Genomic DNA, 24,374 nt, shown 5'->3' on the forward strand with positions numbered 1-24,374 from the left:
GCCACCAATATTGTGCGGGCATTACATCTGGGCAAATTCCAGCACGTCCCATGTTTTGCTCACACAAACTTGGTGGTGCAGAATTTTCTGAAAAGCGACAGGGGCGTGCAGGAGACGCTTTGGGTGGCCCCAAAAATTTCTGGACACTTTCGCCATTCAGCGACTGCGTGCGCCTGTGTCATAAGTAAAGGGCCGGCTGGCTTGTCCGTTAAAGGGTGCTGTAACCCCCAAAGTGCACTCCAAACAAAATAAAAAATTCTTTTTTTTCCTGTCTTTGTGAAATGTGTGGGCTGTAGCCGCACCTGCATCCTCAAAGCAGCAGCGACAAGCGTGCGTCTGTCTGTTAAAGGATTACATCGGTGACAGCATCCAAGTAGGCATGTCAGACAGTCCCATACCTGTACTGGCAGGAAAAAAGAGGCAATTTGGAGGCCCCTGTACAAACTGGCTCTATTTTACCTGAGGTGCCCCCCCTCCAGTGTGTACTCCGAAAGAGTGTTTAGTGCAGCCGGGAACCTTGTCAGCGAAAGGTGTAGGAGGTTGCGAAACGTGTGGAGAAGATGATGTTCATAAAAATGAATTATCAACTCTTCCAGGGAGACCAGCCTCCAGAACGTACAGAGGGACCTGTGGGGGTGGATTCCAGCGGGGACGAATTAATACTCTGTGAGGATGAAGATGTACACAACACTGAAGAGGGTGAGGAATCGGTGGATGAGGACGACATCTTGCCTCCGTAGAGCCAGTTTGTGCAGGGACAGATTAATTGCCAGCTTGTTTTGTGGGGGCCCAAACGAACCAATCATTTCAGCCACAGTGGTGTGGCAGACCCTGGCGCTGAAATGATTGGTTTGTTAAAGTGTGCCTGTCCTGTTTATACAACATAAGGGTAGGTGGGAGGGCCCAAGGACAATTCCATCTTGCACCTCTTTTTTTTCTTTGCATTATGTACTGTTTGCGGCCTAGTTTTTCAAACTGCCATCCTGTCTGCCACTGCAGTGTCACTCCTAGATGGGCCACATGATTGTGCCGCCCACTCGTGTCGCTTAGCATAGTCATCCATCTACCTCGGTGCAACCTTTTGGACATAAAAACACTATTGTGAGGTGTTCAGAATAGACTGGAAATGAGTGGAAATTAAGGTTTTTGAGGTTAATAATAGCATAGGAGCAGAAAAATCAACACATTCTGTGATTTTAGCTGTTTAAAAAAAAAAAAAAAAAAAAAAACACAACCCAGATCCAAAACACAAAACCCAAACCAATCCAGATCCAAAACACGAAGATCGATCCAGATCCAAAACACAAAACGTGGCCGGTGCACACCCATAATGAGAACACAACTTATCAGTTCATTATATATTAGGGTGGGATGTATCAATTTTTCAGATGAAAATCGCGATACTTCCCGCCCTCTTTTGTCTGCATACCGGCATCTGTGATCGCCGGAATGAAAGAATACTTACCTGTAGGGAGAAGTTCTTCCGATGAGACCTGTCCCTTGTGATGAGAAGACTTTGTGGTTTATGACACGGGAGTCCTACTGCGCGTCGACGCGTGCGAGGCCATCCACAGGATCCTTCGCATCCCTGCAGAAGAAGCCCCATCGTGCAGTAGTGATAGTGCCATACATTCCAGAGCTTGCTGCATACCGGCACATTGCAGCCCCATAGAATCCTATGGGACTTGCTATGCCGTGGGTCCGCAGAGGATTTCTCCGATATCTTTTTATATATAGTGAGCCATGTGTATTGTGGTAAGCCTCTGAAAAGTTTTACTGCATTTTAACTTTGATACATTCTGTCCTTAGTGACATCAGGCTTCCAAATCAATACATAAAACAGCTAGATGTATGCAGCAGAAATATAAACTAGTATTGTGTCATTGTAATAACCAGTGTAATGAAAAAACAAACAAACAACCATTTCACAATAAATATTGCTCCTCCCATTCACTAATTATGTAAAAATCCCTCTGGAGTAGCATGCAATAGAGGAACCATTGTTGGAGTGAGCGTGCAGCCAAGGTTGGCCAGATTGGAATGCTTTCCCCCTTGCAGTCTTTAGGGGGGGGCCCCCTCACAGGACACCTCTGATAGATCCCACGGTGATTAATGTCAGCCACATGCTAAACGTTGAGTGTTCGTGTGTTGCTGCCATTAAACACTGCAGGACGCCATCAGGAGGAGTCCACTGTTGTTAGAGTTAGCAATGTTATCTCTTGCTTAGGCAGTGCACAGTGTAATATCATCAGGAGCAGATTTATTCTGAACAGTTGATGACTTTATGGGTTGAATGAAGTCTCTAATAAGTAACTATTTACTTCATAAACTACATTTCTTACTTTGGTATATGCCCAGCAATTGCTACCCCAAACAATTAGCTGGCCGAACTGCCCAATATGGATGGATCGGCCAAATAATTGTACAGTGTATGCGGGCGACCACTCTGAAAATATCGATCAGTTGTGCATCCTGGATTGCCCAGCATGCCCGTTCCGTTCAATGTTTTCTAAGTGAAAGTCGGCCGCATCGGGCAGTGGATGCGCTACTGCGGCCGACTGACGGACATCTCCCCTCTACCTTCACAGGGAAAGATATCGGGACCAATACTCTGAGTTATTTCACCGTTAGATGTAGTAAGCCCTAGAGAGAGATAGACCCCTTAATTTCTCTTCACTCTATTTACTAAGCAGTGTTGGGAGACAGAGTGAAAAGTGATAAGGTGCCAGCCGATCAGCTCCTAACTGTCATTTTTCAAACACAGCCTGTGAGATGGCAGTTAGGAGCTGATTGGCTGGCACCTTATCACCTTTCACTCTGTCTCCTAACACTGCTTAGTAAATAGACCCCAAAGTACCAACCAATCAGCTACTAACACATATTTCAAATTCAGCCTGTAAACTGACAATTAGGAGCCGATTGGTTGGTACTCTCCAAGGCTTAGTACATCACCCCTATGGTCACGATATCATTTTATATCTCTACGTGCATGCCAAGCCAGGGCCGGCTCGAGGCACGTTCCATACGTGGCGCCGCACAAGGGCGCCAGTGCTGCCAAGTGGTCAGAGCAAAATCCACCAGGTTTACTGGCCACCGCAACCTGCCTGGCTCCAGAAGAACCCCACCCTCCAACAGGACGCACTGCTGCCCTGATACGGAGCTGGGTGCCAAGAACAATAACACCAGCCCTGAACTAACCGCACAAGTGAACCTGCGGCTCACTGGATTTGTCCCTTAGTGTTAGAAAGCAAACTGCAAATACAAAAAAAAAAAGGAAGTAGTATACGAATAGAAGAGATCAATCAAGTACAGATATGTACAAGTGAATGCAGTACTGTCAGATAACCTTTCTGAGAAGGGACTCAGAGTACTCATTAGGGCCACACAAACTGTATAGTTTATAAGAGAACCAGGAAATTCTTTGCCTGGAATGTCACACAAAACACTGCAGAATATACATTATATACAGCTGCTGATCATTTTTTTTTTTTCTCTTAATTTGAGGCCTCTTCCTCTGCTTTCCATGGAGGCCCACGACTTGTCCTAGCAGAGGCAGGTTGCGCAATGGAGTCCTGGAAGCCAGCCAGATACACTGGGAGCCTAACATTTTTTGGCAGATCTTTTTAATCATTTCCATGCTTTTCTAGAAACTTCCATCAAACACAAAAGAGCTCTAGCACAACCGGGAGATAGCAAACATTTTTAATTAAAACGCAATATCCTTCCACATAGAAACTACATCAGGTTTTTTTTTTTTACACACACAAAAAAAAAAAAAAAAATTGGAAAAGTACAAAGCTTCACTAACTCGCCACACATAAATTGGAAGGCGAATAATCAAATGTTTACTGAGCCTTTGAAGACAAATGGTTTTAAAAAATGGTTTCTCAAACAACCAGGAGAACACAAGTCTGGAATCTGCCATCAGAGAGAGATTTTGTCTTGTTGGGTCTGGATGACAGTAATTGCAAACAGTTCACACAAAACTGGAGACTCTAATAAGGCTCTGGCTGATAGGGCTTTTTCAATATAGTGTAGCATTATTAATTTTAGAAGAAAATATGCATCAACTATGCAAAGGGATTTACTGAGATTAAGGAAACATGTAGAGGCAGCCACTATGGGGGCTGAACGAAGATTAAGGAGAATGGTTCCTGGTGAATTGTTGGGTGGCAGTGACATGACAAAGGCTTTGAGGGCATTTGTGCCTCATCCCTCAAGGCTGAATTCTCCTGAATATTGGTTCAGATATATATTATATATCTACACACACATACACACTATATAGTATAAAAGTAATTGGACACAGAGCAGATAGATCAACATGATTTTATTGACGTCAGTACTTTGTAGGTCCACCACGTGCAGTGATTACTGCAGACACCCTACTTGGCAAACTGTCCACAAGTTCCTGGACAACAGCAGGTGGTATGTTTTGCCATTCCGCCTTAAGTACAGTGACCAACTATAACACTGAAGAAGTAGAGTTGGCCTAGAACGCACCAGTCGCTCCAAATCGTCCCAGTTTCTCAATGGGGTTAAGATCTGGACTCTGAGCTGGCCAGTCCATCCGGGTTACTGAATTTTTTGTATACTAGTCCAGCGTTGTCCTGGAAACATGACAGGTGGCATGGTCGTCCTGATAAAAACAGTTGTTTCTGTAGAGCTGCAAGTGCATGGGCCGTCCTAATGCTGGGCATACACGGCCAGATAAAATGTCTGTCAGACCGACAGACATTTTATCTGGCCGGCTGCCAGCCGCAGATGTCGTCGGCATACACTGTGAAATTTCTCTCACAGTGTATTTGCCGACATCTGCGTTCCGCCCCCGGGGATGGAGACATTTCCCTGTTCCTTCCGTAAGAAGGAACACAGGAAAGGTCTGTCTGTCGGCCGCAGCTGGGCATACACTGCCCGATGCGGTCGACAGTTTACCGGGAAATATCGCATCGAACGGGCATGCTGGACAATCCGGCATGCCCGACCGAGCAATATTTAACCCTCGATTGCCCTCCGACATACTACAATTATCGGGGCGATCCGCCGATATCAGGCGGATCGCCCCGGTAAATGTAGCGTGTATGGCCAGCATAAGATGTGTTCTTGTCGAAACCACCACATTAGTGTCGATTTGTAACTAGCGTGCAATGGTATGCATTTCACTTGTGCGGGGTATCCAATCATAGGTGTATGTAACAGAACATTTCAATACATTGATAAATATCAATATAATTCAGCAGGGGAATTACAGGTACCCCAAAACCACCTCTATTACAGACTAATTGAAATATCCCAAGGTTGTACATGTACCATTTTTAGATTTAAAAAAAAAGTATAACATTTTAGTATGTCAATATTTTGGTGAAAGTGGAATCCCTCCCTCTCCAAATCCTTTGCTCTTGTGAATAAAGAGAACTTAAATTCTGGGTTTCTGGAGTAACCATAGTCTGGATGCAGCAAGCTCCCATCTGACACCTCCCTAAGGCAACATTTACACAGGAGGTCAGAGGACAAATACGCACAAAACCAGCTCTCTTGCAAACGATGCACTAAATGCACCCTGACCTGCACATTGAAAACATTAAAGGGGACAGGGTCCATATTACAATATATCAGGCATAATCAACATGGGTATTTTAGATATTATGTTCCTTTTGCAGACAATGTGCAACATGGTGCATCCTCCCTATGGTGATGCTGCAGATTTGCAGTTTTCAATAGTCATCTTTGAATGTAGTTCTTTAGATTGCAAGCTCTTTATTATCATTGTGTCTCTACAGTATGATGTGGAGAAAAGAGAGAGATTTTATATATATATATATATACACATATACATACATACACACACTTGTGTAACAATGCCATGGATATTCTGTACAGCACTGTGGGGAGTTCTTAGGCTAGATTTACTAAAACCTCCAAAAAAGAAAAAAAGTGGAGGTGTTGCCCATAACAACCATAGTCTAACAGGAGTTTTTTATGGAATGTACTAGATAAAGGATAGCTACAATCCGATTGGTTACAATGCCTTCACTTTTTCATACAATGATAATGTACCAGATACTTTATTTCTTTTTCACTTTTATAAAGCTATGGATCTTGTATCCTCACCAGCAAGTAGGGACGGCCATCAACCAGCGATTGTTTACAACCATTGGTGGTCTATGACCGAGGGCAAATGTTTTTGCTATCGATGCCACAGCAGAGCCAGCCAGATGGCTGTGGTCTGCGCATGCGCAGCACTCAACCATCGATTGCTTAATTACTGATGTGTTTCTACCGATGGTTTAAAACCATGGACAGTACAGCCTTCAATAGCCATCACTACTGCTAACGCTGGGCATACAGATAAAATGTCTGTCAGTCAGACAGGCTTTTATCTGACAGCCTGATATTGGGGCCATAGACTGTGCGATAATGCACAGTTTATTGGCCCAGATATCTGCACTCCTCCCAGGGGTAGGAGACATTCTTCCGATCCTTCCCTGTCAAGGAAAAGGGGAAATGTCAGTCAGTCAAACGTGACAGTGCATGCTGTGCTCAATGCGGCCGACTTTCACTTAGAAAATATATCCGGCATGCCCGACTGATCATGGTTTTCAGACTGGTCACCCGCATGCACTGTATATCGGGCGGATACAGTAATTTTATAGTGTATGCCCAGCATAAGTGTGATAGAAGTAGAACCCCCAGATACTATTGCGCCGGTTTTATATGTACACTTTCTTACACAAAGGAAAGATGTATCAAACCTTCGAGAGAGATTAAGAGGGGTATTCAATATGAAACGTTAACTTCAATGTCGAAGTTAACGTTCCATATCGGAGTTTTTACCTGCGTTAAAGTATCGGGCGCGCTCCCGCTTATACCCGTATTCAATATAAAATTAACGAAAACGGGAAACTCCGAAGTTGGATTTGTGTAAAGTTACGAATTTTTCCTTAAAATAATTGTAAGACCCCCCTAAAGTAGTAAAAACATGGGGGAACACTATGGGTACCCCCGTTTTAGCCTTTAATTGAAAGTCGGGGATTTAAATTGCCGCAGCAGGTGTTTTTTTCCCGACATTGAAGAAGTGATGCAGAAGAGCACTTCGGTTATTTTTTTCGCTTTTTTAAGTGGTCCCATCAAATTTGGGGTACATGAAAATGGGTACCAGCATATTTTTATGTCCCTAAAGTAAGTTTTTAAAAATTCTGCATTTGTGCACCTGCCGCATACTTGCTGAATAGCCCTGAACCTATTTCCCTATTGTTAAAAAAATTTTTCCCATTTAATTATTTTTTTGGGGTGTCCCTATTTTTTTTTTTTTTTTACTTTTTTTTTGACAAAGTTCTTTTTTAAATGTCATTCCCAGGGGTGCAGGCTATTTTTTTTTAAGCCTGCACCCCTAAACCCCAATTCTGCACTTTTTTTCGACACCTATTCAATGGTGAAAAGTTATCCCCGTGTTTTATCAAAGACTTTTCAAAACTGCGATAAGTCTTTGAAATTGAATACGGTGTAAAAGTGAAACCTGCAATAATGACGTCAAAAGTGCGATATTAACGCAAAAACGATGTTATCGCTCCCATATTGAATGCCCCTGTAAGTGGAGAGTTGCTTCTAGTCACCATTTATCTAGCACTGTCTAAAAAAATGACAGTTAGAAGCCAATGTGATGCTATGGGCAACTTCTTCACTTTATCGCTCACGTAGGTTTGATACATCTCCCCCACAGTCTTTTGGCACTTGTGCTAGAAAAGAAGCTTAGGGTTAAGACAATAGGAAGCCTACTTGCTTATCACACTACCATGACATACAGTAAATTCAGAGACACACTGCTACCGAGAAGAGAATTTTTGCATGTCACATTCAAATCAAGAGGGCAATTCAATTCAGCGTGATGCCGAATATCCTTGGGAAGGAGTTCCCAGAGCTAATCAATTGACCGCACTGTTAAGTCTGAATACAGGACATCTCCTCGCCCCCCCTCTTGAGGTGTGAGGAGAAATCAGACTTAAGTACCGGCCGCAATACTGATTTCCGGCTTAGCGTGGTGCCAACAGCCTCGCAGCCGGCACTTTAGTCAGAGAATGCCGGTTACTGCGACTGAACACCTCAGCTTAAGGTGCAGTAACCGGTATCCTCAGACTTAAGTGGTTCTAGTCGGACTAAACAACGCCTTCCTGGGGCTATTCAGCATCATGCAGAATTGAATCGCCCCCTCCAAGAGCACTATAACTAATGACATAACCACTTGATAGGATTCTGTAATTGTGGCATTTTGAACCATTCATCAATTAAGCATGTATTTGAATACAAGTGGGCAAGAATAGAAACATAGAATTTGTCGGCAGATAAGAACCACTTGACCCATCTAGTCTGCCCCTTTTCATGTATCCTTTAGGCAACTTCAACCCTATTTGCTCCTTACATCTCTCTTAAGGATATTCTTATGCCTATCCCAAGCATGTTTAAAATGTTCCACCGTTTTAGCTTCAACCACATCTGATGGGAGGATATTCCGCTTATCCACTACCCTTTCTGTGAAGTAATGTTTCCTAAAATTTCCTCTGAGCCTACCTCCCTCCAGTCTCAGTGCATGTCCTCGTGTTCTTGTACATCTCTTCCTTTGAAGAATGCTTACCTCCTGTCCCTTATTAAAACCCTTCATGTATTTGAAAGTTTCTATCATGTCCTCACTTTCCCTTCTCTGTTCCAGACTATACGTATTAAGATCTTTTAGCCTTTCTGGGTAAGTTCTGTGCTGTATGTCATGCACCATTTTAGTTGCCCTTCTTTGTACCATCTCTAATGTGTCTATATCCTTCTGGAGATATGGCCTCCAGAACTGAACACAGTATTAGAATCATACATATAAATGCAGAAAAAATAAATGCCAATGCGAATAAGAACAGACAGTGAGCACTGCACAAACCATACAGTATTTGTCTATGCACAGAAGGGACAATGCAATTTTGTGATATCCATGAATCAGAACACCGCAGGGATGATAGGAATGTGTGCAATGCGCCCACACACTAACCTTGACAATTTTACCTTGCACACCTCGGAGGTGTATAAGAAAATGTGCGATGTTGCTGTACCACAATGCTCTGGGATGTGTGCAGCTGGCATATGAGAAAAGTTGTACTGTATGAGCAAGGAGAGGTATTACTCTGCATTCCTGGTGAGTTTACAATCACACAGTTGCCTCTTCTTCCAGAATGTAATGGGAACTCCGGAATTAAGAGCATGCTCTCTTAGGAGACCTTCTGGAGTCCTAAGAGAGCAGGCTATTCTCCATGAGGGCAGGATGTTCTGTAATGATGTAAATAGAGTCATTAAGTCCAGTCACCAGCACATTTAGGGACTGATGCAGAATTGAAAGTACACCTGGAGTATATCATGCACGTTTTCCCACTGTGCGTGCTCCAGAACCGAGTGTACGCAAATATGGGCGATGCAGAGTACATTGCATCATGTCCACTAGCGACTGAAGAAGAGTAACTGGGCTGTAATTGGACAGTCTCATGCAAAAGTTCAATGAGGGCGTGCCAGCAGAATTCCAGGTTATGCACAGATGGAGGGAAGCAGAAATATAATTGGCACCAAATATAGAGCTGGTGCAATGACATCCTAATGATGACAAGTGGACAGATAGGGGGCACATGCACATTTGCATATGGACAAATATATATACACACGCATTTATCTCTGCATGAATCCCTTGACTGATGATACATAACAGCAAGTTTACGCAGTAGGTATTGTGATATAGAATGCAGCTCGGTTCAGTATTTGGAAAACTTCAGAAAAAAAAAAAAAAAAAATTGTGGGTGCAGCTATTACAATAAATAAGGTCATGTTTTTAAGTTTTCCTTAATGATTAATACCTGTGGTACAAAAACTGGATTAAAAAGCATAAAAGAGCAGTAAACATGAAAAGTAGAGTAACAACAGGAAGCAGATCTACTTCAAATTATGTATAGGACTATACAAACAAGACTCTGCGGGAAGAATAACTACAATAAGATCAGAAGGAGTCCTGCCCTAAAATGCAAGAAAGAAAGAGTGCAATCTACAATGGAAGATAATATAGAAAAAAAAAAGCTATCACAAAAATGTGGCACTATACAAATATATCAGAACCAGCTGGTGTGAGATAAAACAGGTCTGGATATGAGGTGGTTAAATCGCTGTTTCCTATTGCTCTTCCTCCCCTAGGTTCCATTGCCTGAGATCAGCTTTCAATGGCCTGGACAGGGAAGCTAGATTTTCCCCACACCCTCTGTCCCCAGAGATCAGCTTACAGGGCTTGTACAGGCAATCAGGATGTCCTTGAATCTGTAGGACGCAGGTTCCCTCCCACTCCTCTACAATGTGCCTAACAGGTCAGCAAAGGTCATCCCCCATTTGTCATAATCCATCTTGTACCTTTGGAAATCACAGTGCATTCTGCTGGGAAGAAAGTCCTCAAGGATTATTGAAACCATGTGAACAGTATGTCTCTGTTGGATTGATGAGTTTTCAGCTCATAGGAACAGCTATACAACAGCCGAGCACTTCAGCACAACAATAGTTAATAGGGGGTGCATACAGCCGGATGTAGGTACTCCACATGAACACTGAATAGCCCCATATCAGGTCCCACTCCCCCAGTAATTCACTAGTCCCACAGTCAGCAGACCAGCTGCCAGAAACCTAAGGAATGTCAAATATTTCCATAGGAGCCGCCCCATTCATTTCACATTCAGCAGACGGTGTGGAACAAATCTGTGGACGCTCAGGGGTTAATCAGTTGCAGAGCATCATGGCCAAATGTGTAAGCAACAAAGAAGAAGATAGGACATAGGAGTCACTGGCTTTTACACTGGTAGACCACTTTAAGGGGCCTATGTATCAAGCAGTTTTCTTTACATAAAATTACGCAGAAACTGCAGTTTCTGCATAATTTTATGTAGTGTACCAAAGTACTAAAAGCACAACGCAGGAGATTTCACAGAAATCTCTGGCAAAGTGCTAATTAGCGATGCAGATCGCAGTCCCCATTATTATCAATGGGGACTAAGATCTGACCCCTATGTACTAAACTCCAAAAAGCTAAGCTTTTCAAAGTTCAGCCACGGTAGTTTACGCCATCCTCAGATGGACGTAAACTACTGTAAACCAATGGGAGCTCCAGGGGCAGGATTGAGATCTTTCGATATCTCCCTTGCAGCCCTGACCAGCTCCGGAAGCCGACGCTGTGGGCATGCGCAGTGTCAGCTTCCCCCAGGGAAGTCTTACTTCTGTGAAAGACTTCTAAATGCTGTGGATATAACTCTCAGGGACAGCGGTTACCGCAACCACTGTCCCTGCGAGTTCCCCTTGGTACATAGTGGGGATATTTTCATTAAAAATGAAAATATCCCCTGCGAATTGGACTAATAATAATCGCGGCACTACCGTGATTGTTAGGACATAGACCCCTAAGAGGTGTGTGTATAAAGTCACATGTTCTGGTACCAATTTGGACACAACAGGTTTCCACAGCAATAATATTCCAGTGGATATAAAATTTCAGCAATACATGCAAAGATACACTGAAATACATATTATATAAATCATTAAATTACTATATGTTACTGTTGATATGGTTAGGCTTGGTTTATAGGAAGCAAACTTTTTCCAAATTGCTGTACTGTACAATCAGGGAGACAAACTGAACACACAACCAATGGAGGCATTAAATTAGCGGCGATGGCCGTGAGGTAACGACGTTCCGACCATTTCTCTGGAACCTGAGACAATCAACATCCCATAAGTTTCTGTAGGATAGGGGGACACACTGCTCGTAGAAGCAAGTCATGATGGGTCGCACGGTGGGAGTAAGGAACAGACTGCACTCAAGGAGCCTGTACCAACTAAACAGACGGATAGATAGGATTTGGAATTATCAAACTGAATTGGGCTGTATGAAACAAAAAAGGTATGTGGGTCCCCTTTAAGAGGAGCTTCCAGACCAAAGGAGCCCATACATGGCCTGATCCAGATTATAGACCTGACCACCTAGCGGAGATCTTTATCAGATTTGACGATAGGTGTGTGGCAAATCTGATAGATCCGGTTGTCCAGCACACAAGACAGATTTGGCAGGACCACCTTAATTTACCTGAAAAAAAATACACGTTATTTGCGTTTGACTCCTGATTATGTATGTCAATGATTTCTTTTGCATAAATAATACTTTGGTATTCTAATAAAATAAATGTTTACATTTCTGAAACAGATACATGATATTAAAAGTACAAAGAAAAAAACAGTAGCAATAGGAGAATCACATACTGCATCTTATTTACAAGCACATTCTGCTGTACTATACAGCTGTAGAATAAAGTAAGCGTACGTACAGGATAACTTTATGATAATGTTGCAGCCTAATGCAGACATGATATTTTACTAGGACAATGTTCATTAGTGTGAGGTGTCCACTAGCAACCCAGAGAATGCCAGGCTGTGATTTAAGACAATTACAAGGACCTGTTCAGACACTTCTATAATGAAATGACAGACCCATTGTATGGTCAATGTCACTGATAAGGACTGGCTGCTTTTGTCTTGGGAAGTTTAATTATACAATGTGAAACAGTAGCAGTATGACATGCATGTTCAGAATTTCACAGGAAAGCTGATCCCTGGGAAATATTTTAGCCAGTACATCACAGCATGCCACATGCCATCTTCCTGTTACTCCCTGGCAACGTGCATGTCATATGTGTAATGGAATAGGCCAGATATTACATCATAGTAAATAATATTCTGTAAAACACCCTTCCTCTCCATAGAACTGTGTGGTATTTAAAAAACGCTTCTGATCTCCAGGGCTGATTAAAATAGAGATTTTTATATTATAATCTACAGTGAATCAGATAAATTGTCATTGAAGAGATTGCATAGGCACGATTCTTACTGCGTCAATTTGTTAAAATGTCTGCTTGACACTAAAGAAATTTAGAACTGGATGAAGATCGAGTGATCCGGATCATAGAACCAATTGTCCCCAGTGGAATTGTGACATTAATGATATGACCGTACTAGAGGAGGACACTCATCACAAAAGCCGGGTGGGGGTGGGAGACTGGTGCATAGCTAGAAGTGACAATCGACCACTGTCACGCTGCATAAAAGGTTCTGTAGGTCTGGGACTCCAGGTGGAGCTCAGTGTTTGGGTTTCCCCCGGTTGCACATATACAATATTTTGTACTGTAAACTACCTTTTTGGGGATCCCAAGAAAATGTTACTCTGAAACAAGTCCCCAAACAGCATCGCTATATGATATCTCTGTCTAAATACTCAACAGTTCAACAGCTACACCTTACAAATCAGGTCAATATTGCGCAATATCACATTTAATAGTCAGCAAATGCAGAATCATGTATATTTAAGATTAAAATGTCATCTTTCTTACCAGATGTATCCCACAGACTCAGTTCTATCCTCTGGGTGTCAATTTCAAAACTGGCCGTGTAATTTTCAAATACAGTGGGGACATAATTCTGAACAGAAAGACAAAAAAAATAAAAAAAGCGATCACTTACCACAATATTACATCTGTCGTGCTGATTAGCGCATTTCAAAGTTATCACAAAATGTTTAATATACATAAATGTTGTGTCTCTATAGCTATATTAAACATACAATACCTTTTATAGGCACACTGAATTTATAACCATCATATACATAGGAAAGTTAAAACATATTACTGGATAAGCCAGGACATAGAGACAGACAATAGAGGTACTGCCCCCTGTGAACCACACAGCTTGCAATCTATGCTTAACAGTCACATCTAATCAAGCCTGTAGAACTTATATTTCTGTATTGCTGAAGTTAGTTGATTACAGCAGGAGACTCTGGAGTAACAATATACTCCTGAGAACAGAGAGGGTGGGGGAGTGAGAGATTAGGGGATGGAGAGGATTTAGTAACCCTATAGGAGCCAGACCAGGCACATAGGTTGCGCAACGTTGGGGGGCTCTGTCAGCCAGAAGGGGGCACCTTGGTGTAAGGACTTACCTCTGGGAAGGAGTCCTTGGCAAAGACATGCAATAAAGCGGTTTTTCCACACTGGCTGTCTCCCACTACCACAATTTTACATTTAACATTCTGGTTTGGATCCATGATAGATTTGCTGGATAGTTTCTGGCTGGTTCGTCTCTCCTTCATTGAGGTGAACTTATTCCTCCCTCCGAGCCGAATACAATAGAAGTTGTGCAGAGAGAATAGCTGCAGCTGGCTCCCTGCGATTCCCCTGTGATATCCTCCTACAGCAGAGCTGTGATAACACATCCAATTGAGAAGTGACTGAGCTTTGTTTCACTATTCCTGACTGGTTTTATGCGTCCACCCCCTGCACTATTCTCCTGCCAGAGACCCACCCTGTTCCCTTGTAGGGAACCTGCCTGCTGCTGAGAATGCTGAGCTGCAGCCTCCTATTATTCGCTGTATTGTAGGCAGGGCGCCACCTAGCGGGCACTAGCGGAATACATTAAAAGAATGCTGTAGCTGCTGGTGGATTCCTTGTAGCATAAGTATAGCTGCTGAACTGTATTGAACTCTACAGCAAACAAACGGGATTTCAGTTTACTAAAAAGAGGTAAACGATGAAAAATACTCCTATAGTTGTTATGGTAACGATTATTTCCCTGCAAAGCAGAATTGTGCATCACTACATACTACCCAATTTTGTTCTAGCAATGACAGGTTGATGATCACTCACATCTCAAATATCACATCATGACCCATTAGGGCGGGGTGTGTACTACATACTGATAATTGCCATGTAATTTAATTGGTTAGTGCAGAGCCGGCCCTAGCCAAATTAGTGTTCTAGGCAAGATTTTGGGTGGTGCCCCCCTCCACGTGGGATCCTGAAAAGGGCTGTGGCCTCATGGAAGGGACCCTCACCCAGCACAGCACCCCTCTATCCCAGCACAGTATCAGCACCCATCACCCCTATCCCAGCAGAGCACCCCTCTCCCAGCAGTGAGCACCACAGCGCCCCGGCCCTCTCCCAGTTCCAAACTTACTTTATTTGAGCTCAGTCTGAAGAGCTGTCCGACTCAAGGTAACACAAGCCGCAGGCGGCAGACTGGCTTTACCTGTCTCAGACTGGCAGGCCACAGCTGTGTGTAATGATTGCTGGAGGTGGAGCCCAGAGCCCTGAGGTGTGATTCACTACTCTGAGCTCCGCAAAGGCCCATGGTGCAGCAGCCCTACAGTGACCATTACTTAAAGTCCTGAATGAGCCTCTACCCATGTGTAGAAGCTCATTCTGATTGTGTGACGCCTCAGAGCCGGCCCAGCATAACCACTAGCCATTGTCCAGGTGCCCCGCCCCTGCAAACTGCCGCCGTCTGTTTTGCAGCTGCCCGCTCACTGTTTGCTGCTGCCAGGCCCGATAGGAGCTGTCAGCTGAGCTGTGCAGTGGCAGTAGTAGCTGCCAGAGTCTCTGCCCAGGCGGCAGCAGGTGGCCCGGCCATGCCTGCACCAAACCTCCACTGGCCATAGGTGGGCTTGGATGCCCCTAGGTATTCCAAATGCCCTAGGCATTTGCTTAGTTTGTCTATGCCTAGGGCCGGCTCTGGGTTAGCGAATTTGTTGCTTTCACATGGTGCTATAATTATGGCTTTGCCAGAATATGGTAAACAAACTTAGGCTAGTTCTAAAGTTACAAAGGCATTTACCAAGCTTCAAACCTCTTTAAAACTGCCAGTGACGGCCAGTCTGTGCATGCACATTACGTTTTCACCCAGCAGGGACTCAGCAATGCCTGGAAGCAGGGTCGGCTCCAGGGGTCGGAGCACCCTGTGCCGGCCCTCTCCAGTGCGCCCTATCTTCGCCCATAGGCCACGCCCCCTACATGACATTATTAGGAGGGGTACCCGCCTCCAAATAGCGTCAGGCTGGGGAGAGCCCACGAGCTGGGCATCCCCCAGCCCCTCTCCCGTCACTGAATGGATGTCGCGCACATGCGCGCAGCATCCATTCAGAGTCTCCGGGGTCCGGCACAGCTGCGGCGGTGGGGGTCTCCAACCTCCCAATTTGACCACCCGCGGGCCACTTCGGCCCACGGGTGGAACAGTCCCATCTGAAATCGGGATGTTGTGGAGGGGTGCACCCTCTATGAGTGGCGCCCCTGTGCGTCCGCACAGGTGGAACACATCTGTGTAATTAATATCTGTCTGTAAAATTAAAGGGATGATATGACAGGCCTATGTAAGTGGTGTAGTGACAAACAGCAGTAAGTTATGATTATTGCTGTTTGTTAAATACTGAAAGGAGGACATAACCCCTTTAGCGAGTGCTAAAGGGGTAATGTCTCCTTGTTAAACGGGGGCCCAAAGATTTTAGTTTAGAATTATTAGGCAATACCTTTTAACTGGGGGTATAGAGATAAAGTATCAACTAATCAGCTTCTCACTTACAATTTACAGGCTGTGTTTAAAAAATGACAGTTAAGAGCTGATTGGTTGGTACTTTATCTCTCACAATTTTTTCTCTCTTCAAGCTTTGATAAATATCTTTTAAAAAATGACAGGTGCTGTTTGGTTGGTACTTTAGCTCTCACAATTTTATCTCTCTCCAATCTTCTATGAAAACTCCCCCATAGTTTGACACAAAGGGCTACATTTCCTAAGTACTAATTTTGCTGTCTTTTGCAGACTGAAGGACACTCCCAGCAGTTTAGTGTCTAAAACAGGGGTAGAACTATGGGAGGCAATGGAGGCGCCTGCTGCAGGGCTCCAGCACTGAAGGGGCACCTCCTCCATTCCCCACAATATATTCACCCCACTTAGGGCTGTGACTATGTACGCAGAGTGTCCCGTCACATCCGCCCAATACATGACACCTCTTCCCGGCACCTGAAAAACCACCATACACTAGTGGAGAGCTCCGTGTCAGACCATCAGCTGCTGCCTCCACCTACCTATACCCTACTACCCTACTCATTGGTGTCGCTGCTCCTCAGCAGCTTCTTATGTCAGTGTGACACATCCACCCCCCCCCCCCCCACCCACAACTCTCTGTCTCACTCCTCCCTAGCTGCTCGGACCCATGCAGCAGTCCCAGTGCATCCCCTCACCAACTCCCCGTCCCACCCTTCCATGTGGTCAGCCCTAGCAGTGGACTCATGCAGCAGTCCCAGCGCATCCCCTCACCAACTCCCCATGCCACCCCTCCATGTGGTCAGCCCTAGCAGTGGACTCGTGCAGCAGTGCCGGTGCCCTCCCCACACCCACAACTCTCCATCCCACTCCTCTCTGTCGGCAGCCCTAGCCACGGTCCCATGCAGCAGAGTCCTAATTGGCTAGCCTGAGGATAAGCGCGGCTGCAGATCTTCCAGGAGCTGGATGTCAACAAGGATGCATCGAACAGAGCTGCGAGTAAGAGGGCATGGGGGGCGGGAGCCTGGGGCATCAGCGACTGAGTCTGGGGGGCAAATCTTTGGTGGAGCAACTTCCCGGCATGTGATGCAGTCGGCAGTAGACTGGGCATTTTGTGATTTATAGTCCCACCACAGTGGCAGTCTTACAGTATCTTGACTTAAACTCAGCCACTACATCAGGTGGCTTTCGCCAGGAGGACTCTGATAATTGCGCCATACAGGTCACTATCTTATCTGTGACTAATGCATACAGATGTGTCCACATACATCTATGCTCTGTGCGACACATATCGCATGAGCGCAGAGTGACTCGGTACCGCTGAGCATCTTTTCATGCAAATTTTTCCATTCAAATGCGTCTTATTCGCACAGCGATGCGAAGAGGATGTACAAGCAGCGTCTGCTGATTAAAATGATCTATGCATGCCTATATTCTGTGTGCGACTGCATGTGTATCTGTATGCGAAATGCTACATTACAGTGTCAATGGCTGTGACGGGTTGGGGGGGGGGCACAAAATTAAAGCTTGCCACCGGGCGTCTGGGATGAATTTACGCCACTGGTCTAAAAATACAGTATTTACTAAGTATTGGTTTTAACTGTCATTTTAAAACTACTGTTGATACCAATTGGTTTTTATCCTATATCCGCCGTACAGCCAGTGCAGTTTTCAAGAATTGCACAGATCAATAGGATCAACAAAATTTTATGCAACAAAATCCCAAAAAATCAGCATAGGGCTCCCCCCTCAAATTGATAGTCTGCCCTAGGCCTCTAAGCCTAGGCTGGTAGTGAAAAATAGGGGGGATAAATCGGCATAATGTCCATAATGTCCCAGGGACGAGATGCATCCTGCCAGTCATCGCATGCATGTCGGTGTTGATGACGCTGGTTTGCATGATGAAAGTCGCAAAGGACATCTCTCCCAATAATAGCTGTCCTTTATGATAGAAGGATTTCTTAGTTTATGACCAAGCAGTCCCTCTGCGTATGCGTCATATGACGCGCGCCCCACAGGGGGTGCAGGGAGGGAAGCCTATAGGCTCATACTGAGCAATGCCATCTGAAGATGGGGTTCCCTACTGGGTCCAAGCCATACATGCCTACCCTCCCGGTTTTTGCGGGAGGCTCACGATTTTTTGGGTAACCCCCCCACACCCCCGGAAAGGTAGGCACTTCTCCCGCATTCTGCCCACTTCCTAGTGAAGTGGGGAGAATTTCCGCGGTGATCGCGGGTCCCCGTGTAGGGGGCGGGACTTAATGTCGCGATTCTCAGTGAATCGCATCATTTAGCCCCACCCCCTATTTAAATTTAAGCCAACCGATGCAATTTACCACAAAAAGGGTGGGGCTTAATGTGAACCGTCAGGCCCCGCTCCCATGACAGCCCACCTGCTTCTCCCACCAAGGCTTCTCCCGGGGAGCAGAAGCCAAAGGTAGGTAACTATGGTCCAAGCTGTGGAAAGCTTTGCTTTTAAACTGCATTTTCGGGGGTTTGACCGCATTTTTAGCTTTGATGCATCCCGTCCTAGGGCTGGAATCTGAGTGGTCAGAGCTTGGGAACTGCCATGTTTTGACCAGTCAATGCAGCCCCTACTTTATCATAATGGCAATTGCATCAGGTTCTGCACTATAATCTTGGTAAATGTGTGTCTATGATAAGCACAGTGAGAGCCAGAAGAAGGCCCCGCTCTCCCATCACAGCTCTCATTGACTACCTGATGTCAAAACACATCTTCTCTTCTACTCCCCCATGTAAAAAATTCTTAAAACAAAGGCAGGACACACACCATAAAAAAAATAAAAATATATATATATATATATATATATATATATATATATTGAGTGAATATGGCACTAGGAGAATCACAAGTGCCACCATGCCCAGGCAGCAGGGGCCCACTGGCACCTGTTTTAAACCTGTAAAAAAAATATTAAAATAAAGGCAGGAGTCGGACACTATAGAAAAATGACTTTATTAAATAAGCACTCCCCCACACATAAATTATTTACCCATTTATTACTCACTTAGGGCCTGATTCAGACCCGCTCGCAAGCGCTGATCGCTCGCAAGCGGGTCGATGTTGCCCAAGTGCACATGCGCACAAGGGAGCCGGCTCCGTCGTGCGCATGCGCGAGACCCGAATAACGACGGCCAAACCGTCGTTAAGGGTCTCGCACCACAGGGGGCGTGCTGTCGATGGTGATTGACAGCACGCCTCCTTTGGTGGGCGTGCCAGGGGCGTGGCTGCCCAGATGGAGGCATTCCCATAGGAACGCCTACCGTCTGGGTCCGGCCCCACTGACATCACTAGTGATGTCAGTGGGAGTGCTTTTGGCTCTGATAGAGCCAAAAGTACTCCAGGGCTTGCGGCAGCGAGACCCTACCGCAGGGTCTCGTCGCAAGCCCAATGGTCGCGATGGTCTTGACCATCGCGACCATCATTTTGGCCGCTCGCTATAGCTGGAGGCCGCTCCAAATAGTAAGAGGGCCAGCCCTGATTCAGAGCAAGCGCTCTTTCAGAGCATCCGGCTCTGAATCAGGGCCTTAATCCAATTTTCATTTTCAATCCATGTATCAGATACTTGACCAAATAAAAAAGCCTTAAAGACGTCATGTCTTGTTCCTTTGTGGATCCTGCGGCTTAACGAGAGGTCACTTGCGAACATTAGAATGAATGAGGCCGCGCTGATTGGTCAGAGGGTGGGAACTGCACACACTCACCAATCAGTGCTGCCCCATTAATTCTTATGGATAGTGGGTCTGATTCAGAGTTGTACGTCAATCCGATAATTAACGTACATCTCCGATGTTGAAGGGTCTGCGTCTTCTTCTGCATTTGCATCTCTGATGGACAGAATTGCACAGCCGCTTGTGTGCGGCTCTGGAAATCCGCCCATCTTTGAATCAGGCCCAGTGTCCGCTAGCTGTTCAACCAGTAAACTTTACAGAAGTATAATTGTCACATCAAAAGTCCAACATTTTCAGTGACATCACTATAGGGAAGATGTATCAACCAGGAAAAGAATGGAGAAGTGGACCAGAGGAGAAGTTGCCCATAGCAACCAATCAGATTTTACCTCTAATTTTATAAAATTCACTTGATCGATGATCCCTCAAAACTGATTGGTTGCTATGGGCAACTTCTCCAAAAGTCATGGCATAGCTGGATGTATTGTAATTGTAATGGTAGGTGATGCCACTGTACTGCGACATCTTGGTAATGTCCAGACCTGCATCAGTTCTTACCTGACATTTTGTGAGTCAGTTTGAACACGGCATAATAGTGGGTGCCTGGAGGACTGGCAACATGTGTGGTCCAGTGAGTCACACTTCCAGTTGTTGCAGGCTGATGGTAGGGTTTGGGTGTGGTGCAGACCCCATGAGGCCATGGACCCCAGTTGCAGCTAAGCCTGTAAAAGAAGTGGGACATCCAACAACCATCGGGCATACGGAAACCATCTGGTTCTCCACCATCAATGATAAAAGTAATCAATATCGGCCATAAACCATTGATGATTTCAACTCATCGATGGTCGATGGCCATCCCTAGCCAGGGGTTACTGCCCAGTATGTATATCTGCCCTCCCAGCCGGTCATCAGACTGACCTAGGGCAGTTCAATCTGTGACGATAGCAGTGTGTTCTGTGAGAGGGGGGGAGGGGCAGTATGATAGTATGATCTGTGAGAGGGAGGCTGTGAGGTCGGGGAGTGCAATCTGTGAGAGAGGAGGCTGTGTGATCTATAAGGGGCAGTGTGATCTGTGATGGGGTGCAGTATGACCTCTAAGGGGGGGCTGTGTGCGGGAGATGTGTGATCTGTTAGGTGGGGCTGTGGGGACAGTGTGATCTCAGAGGGGGCTGTGTGTGGAGACAGTTTGATCTGTGAGGGGGGCTGTGGGAACAGTGTGATCTCTGAGGGGGGCTGTGTGTGGGGGCAGTGTGATCTCTGAAGGCTGGCCTGTGTGTGGGGGCAGTGTGATCTCTGAGGGGGACTGTCTGTGGTGGCAATGTGATCCATACTTGCCTACACTCCCGGAAGTCGCGGGAGGCTCACGATTTTTCGGGTAGCCCCCCGCACCCTTAAAAGTGTAGGCACATGTCCCGCATCCTGCCCACTTTCCAGTGAAGCGTGCAGGATGGGGAGATCTAATGGGGAATTTGCGGGTCTGCAAGGAGGGGACGCGAATAAGCATCACGAATTGCATCATTTAGTCCTCCCTCCACGCAGACCTGCAAATTAAGGACTTTTCTGGGAGAAGGGACGGGTCCTAATTACGGCAACAGTCCGGCCCCACCCCCCGAGAAGCTGCTCTCGGAAAAGATTTATAGAAAGTAGGTAAGTATGGTGTTATCTCTGAGGGGGGACTATGGGGACAGTGTGAACTCTTAGGGGGGGCTGTGTGTGCGGGCAGTGTGATCTCTTAGGGGGGGCTGTGTATGTGGGCAGTGTGATCTCTGAGGGGGGGCCTGTGTGTGGGGGCAGTGTGATCTCTGAGGGGGGTCCTATGTGGGGGCAGTGTGATCTCTGAGGGGGGGTCAGTGTGATCTGTGAGTGGGTCCTGTGTGTGGGAACAGTGTACTCTCTGAGGGGAGGCTGTGTGTGGCGGCAGTGTGATCTCTGAGGGGGGGGCCTGTGTGTGGGGGCAGTGTGTTCTCTTAGGGGGGGCTGTGTATGTGGGCAGTGTGATCTCTGAGGGGGGTCTGTGTGTGGGGGCAGTGTGATCTCTGAGGGGGTCCTATGTGGGGGCAGTGTGATCTCTGAGGGGGGGTCAGTGTGATCTGTGAGTGGGGCCTGTGTGTGGGAACAGTGTACTCTCTGAGGGGAGGCTGTGTGTGGCGGCAGTGTGATCTCTGAGGGGGGGCCTGTGTGTGGGGGCAGTGTGATCTCTGAGGGGGGGCCTGTGTGTGGGGGCAGTGTAATCTATGAAGGGTGCTGTGTGTGGTGGCAGTGTGATCTGTGAAGGGGGCATGTGTGTGGTTATAGAGTGAACTCTGATGGGTAGCTATGTGTGGGGACAGTGTGAGAGGGGCTGTGGGGACACTGTGAACTCTGAGGGGGCCTGTGTATGGGGGAAGTGTGATCTCTGAGGGGGGGCTGTGTGTGGGGGCAGTGTGATCTCTGAGGGGGGCCTGGGTGTGAGGGCAGTGTGATCTCTGAGGGTGGGCTGTGGTGGGGGCAGTGTGATCTCTGAGGGGGGCCTGTGTGTGGGGGCAGTGTGATCTCTGAGGGGGAGCTGTGTGTGTGGCTATGGGGGCAGTGAATGTGTGGACTCCACTTGCTCTAGAACCGCTCCTGCTATTCAACAACTAGTGTGTAAGAATTTAAAAACTGTATAAACAGTGGTTTATTCAGGACCCCTTGCTGTCATGCGGGAAGCAACAGCTGGGGGGTTCGACCTTTTGGTGCTGCAGGGAGCAAGAGGAGTCCAGAATGCAGGGCAGGAGCCAACCAGCAGCGCTGTGGCAGTCATTTAGGGCTTCAACACAGATGGAATAGGTGGAAGCCTCTGGAGTGTGATCTGCTTTTTCACCTGCAGCCCTCCCTCCCCTCTGCTTCACAGGGATCCATCCAGCTGCCAGCTGTACAGTGACCATTTTAGCAGCACAGCAAATGTAAGTGCTAAGTGGGCAGATGTTTGATGACTGTCCTGTCTGTGTTCCATACCCAGTGTCTGCCAGTTGTTTGTGTTCTATATCCTATGTTTGCCTGTCCTGTCTGTGGTCCATATCCTGCCTGTGCCTGTGCTGTCTGTGTTCCATATCCTTAGTGCCTGCCTGTCTTGTATGTGTTCCATAGCCCTATATCTGCCTGTCCGGTCTGTGTTCCATATCCTATGTGTCTGTCTGTCCAGTCTATGTTCCATATATTGTGTCTACCTGTCCTGTCTGTGGCCCTGATTCAGAGCCGGACGCTCTGACCACAGCGCTCCCTCTGAATCAGGGCCATCCTAGTTAAATTTGGAAAGGCCTTTTGGACGCTCGCATAGCTGTGGGTTACCACCCACAGCTTATGCGAGCGTCCATGATGATGGTCGCGATGGTCAAGACCATTGCGACCATCGGGCTTGCGACGAGACCCTGCAGTAGGGTCTCGCTGCCGCAAGCCCTGGAGTGATTTTGGCTCTATCAGAGCCAAAATCACTCCCACTGACATCACTAGTGATGTCAGTGGGGCCGGACCCAGACGGTAGGCGTTCCCATGGGAACGCCTTCCGTCTGGCAGCCACGCCCCTGGAACGCCCACCAAAGGGGGCGTGCTGTCACTCACCATCGACAGCACGCCCCCTTTGGTGCGAGACCCATAGCGACAGCTTGGCCGTCGTTATCCGAGTCTCGCGCATGCGCACAACGGAGTTCCCTCCGTCGTGCGCATGCGCATTTGGGTACCATCGACCCGCTTGCAAGCGTCCTGCGCTCGCGAGCGGGTTCTGAATGAGACCCAGTGTTCCATAACCTTTGTTTGCCTGTCCTATCTGTGTTCCATACTGTGTCTATACTAACTGCATTAACTGGGTCCCTGGTTATTTTAGCTGGTACTAGAGGTCTTTTTGAGGGGACAATAAATGTGCTCTGTGGCAGGTTGGCAGTTTTGCAGTGGGCCCCTAACATTGCATTCCCCTGGTGCGACACTGTACCTTGGATGGGAGTTATGATGAAGTCTATTTGAGAACTTGTTCACAAGATTAAAATACAATTACCTTCTATAGGTGAGAAACCCTATTGTTTTTCCTGTAATGTTGATGTACTGCATCATGAGGATCTCTTATATTCATTGAGGTTGATGTGATGATTTCATTTGGACTTTTTTTTTAGAGAACCATATTTGCCTTTCTACAGCCATGGCCAAAAGTTTTGAGAATGACATAAGTGTTGGTTTTCACAAAGTTTGCTGCTTCAGTGTTTTAGACCTTTTTGTCAGATGTTACTATGGTATACTGAAGTAAAATTACAAGCATT

The 24,374-nt window shown here is 46.2% G+C and overlaps 1 protein-coding gene across 1 annotated transcript in view; it reads right to left on the minus strand.

The window, feature by feature from the left end:
- Nucleotides 1–14,397, minus strand: part of RND3 (Rho family GTPase 3) — a 32,420-nt gene extending 18,023 nt beyond the window's left edge. Inside the window, exons 1-2 of the mRNA XM_088472252.1 lie at nt 14,042–14,397; nt 13,434–13,521 (exon numbers count right to left, since the gene is read on the minus strand). Coding sequence (XP_088328378.1) covers nt 13,434–13,521; nt 14,042–14,314 — 361 coding nt within the window. The 5' untranslated portion in view covers nt 14,315–14,397. The remainder of the gene's footprint in view (nt 1–13,433; nt 13,522–14,041) is intronic.
- Nucleotides 14,398–24,374: the final 9,977 nt, after the last annotated feature.

The sequence above is a fragment of the Taudactylus pleione genome, unplaced genomic scaffold, assembly GCF_031769625.1.
Source record: "Taudactylus pleione unplaced genomic scaffold, aTauple2 ptg000122l, whole genome shotgun sequence".
Classification (NCBI taxonomy): domain Eukaryota; kingdom Metazoa; phylum Chordata; class Amphibia; order Anura; family Myobatrachidae; genus Taudactylus; species Taudactylus pleione.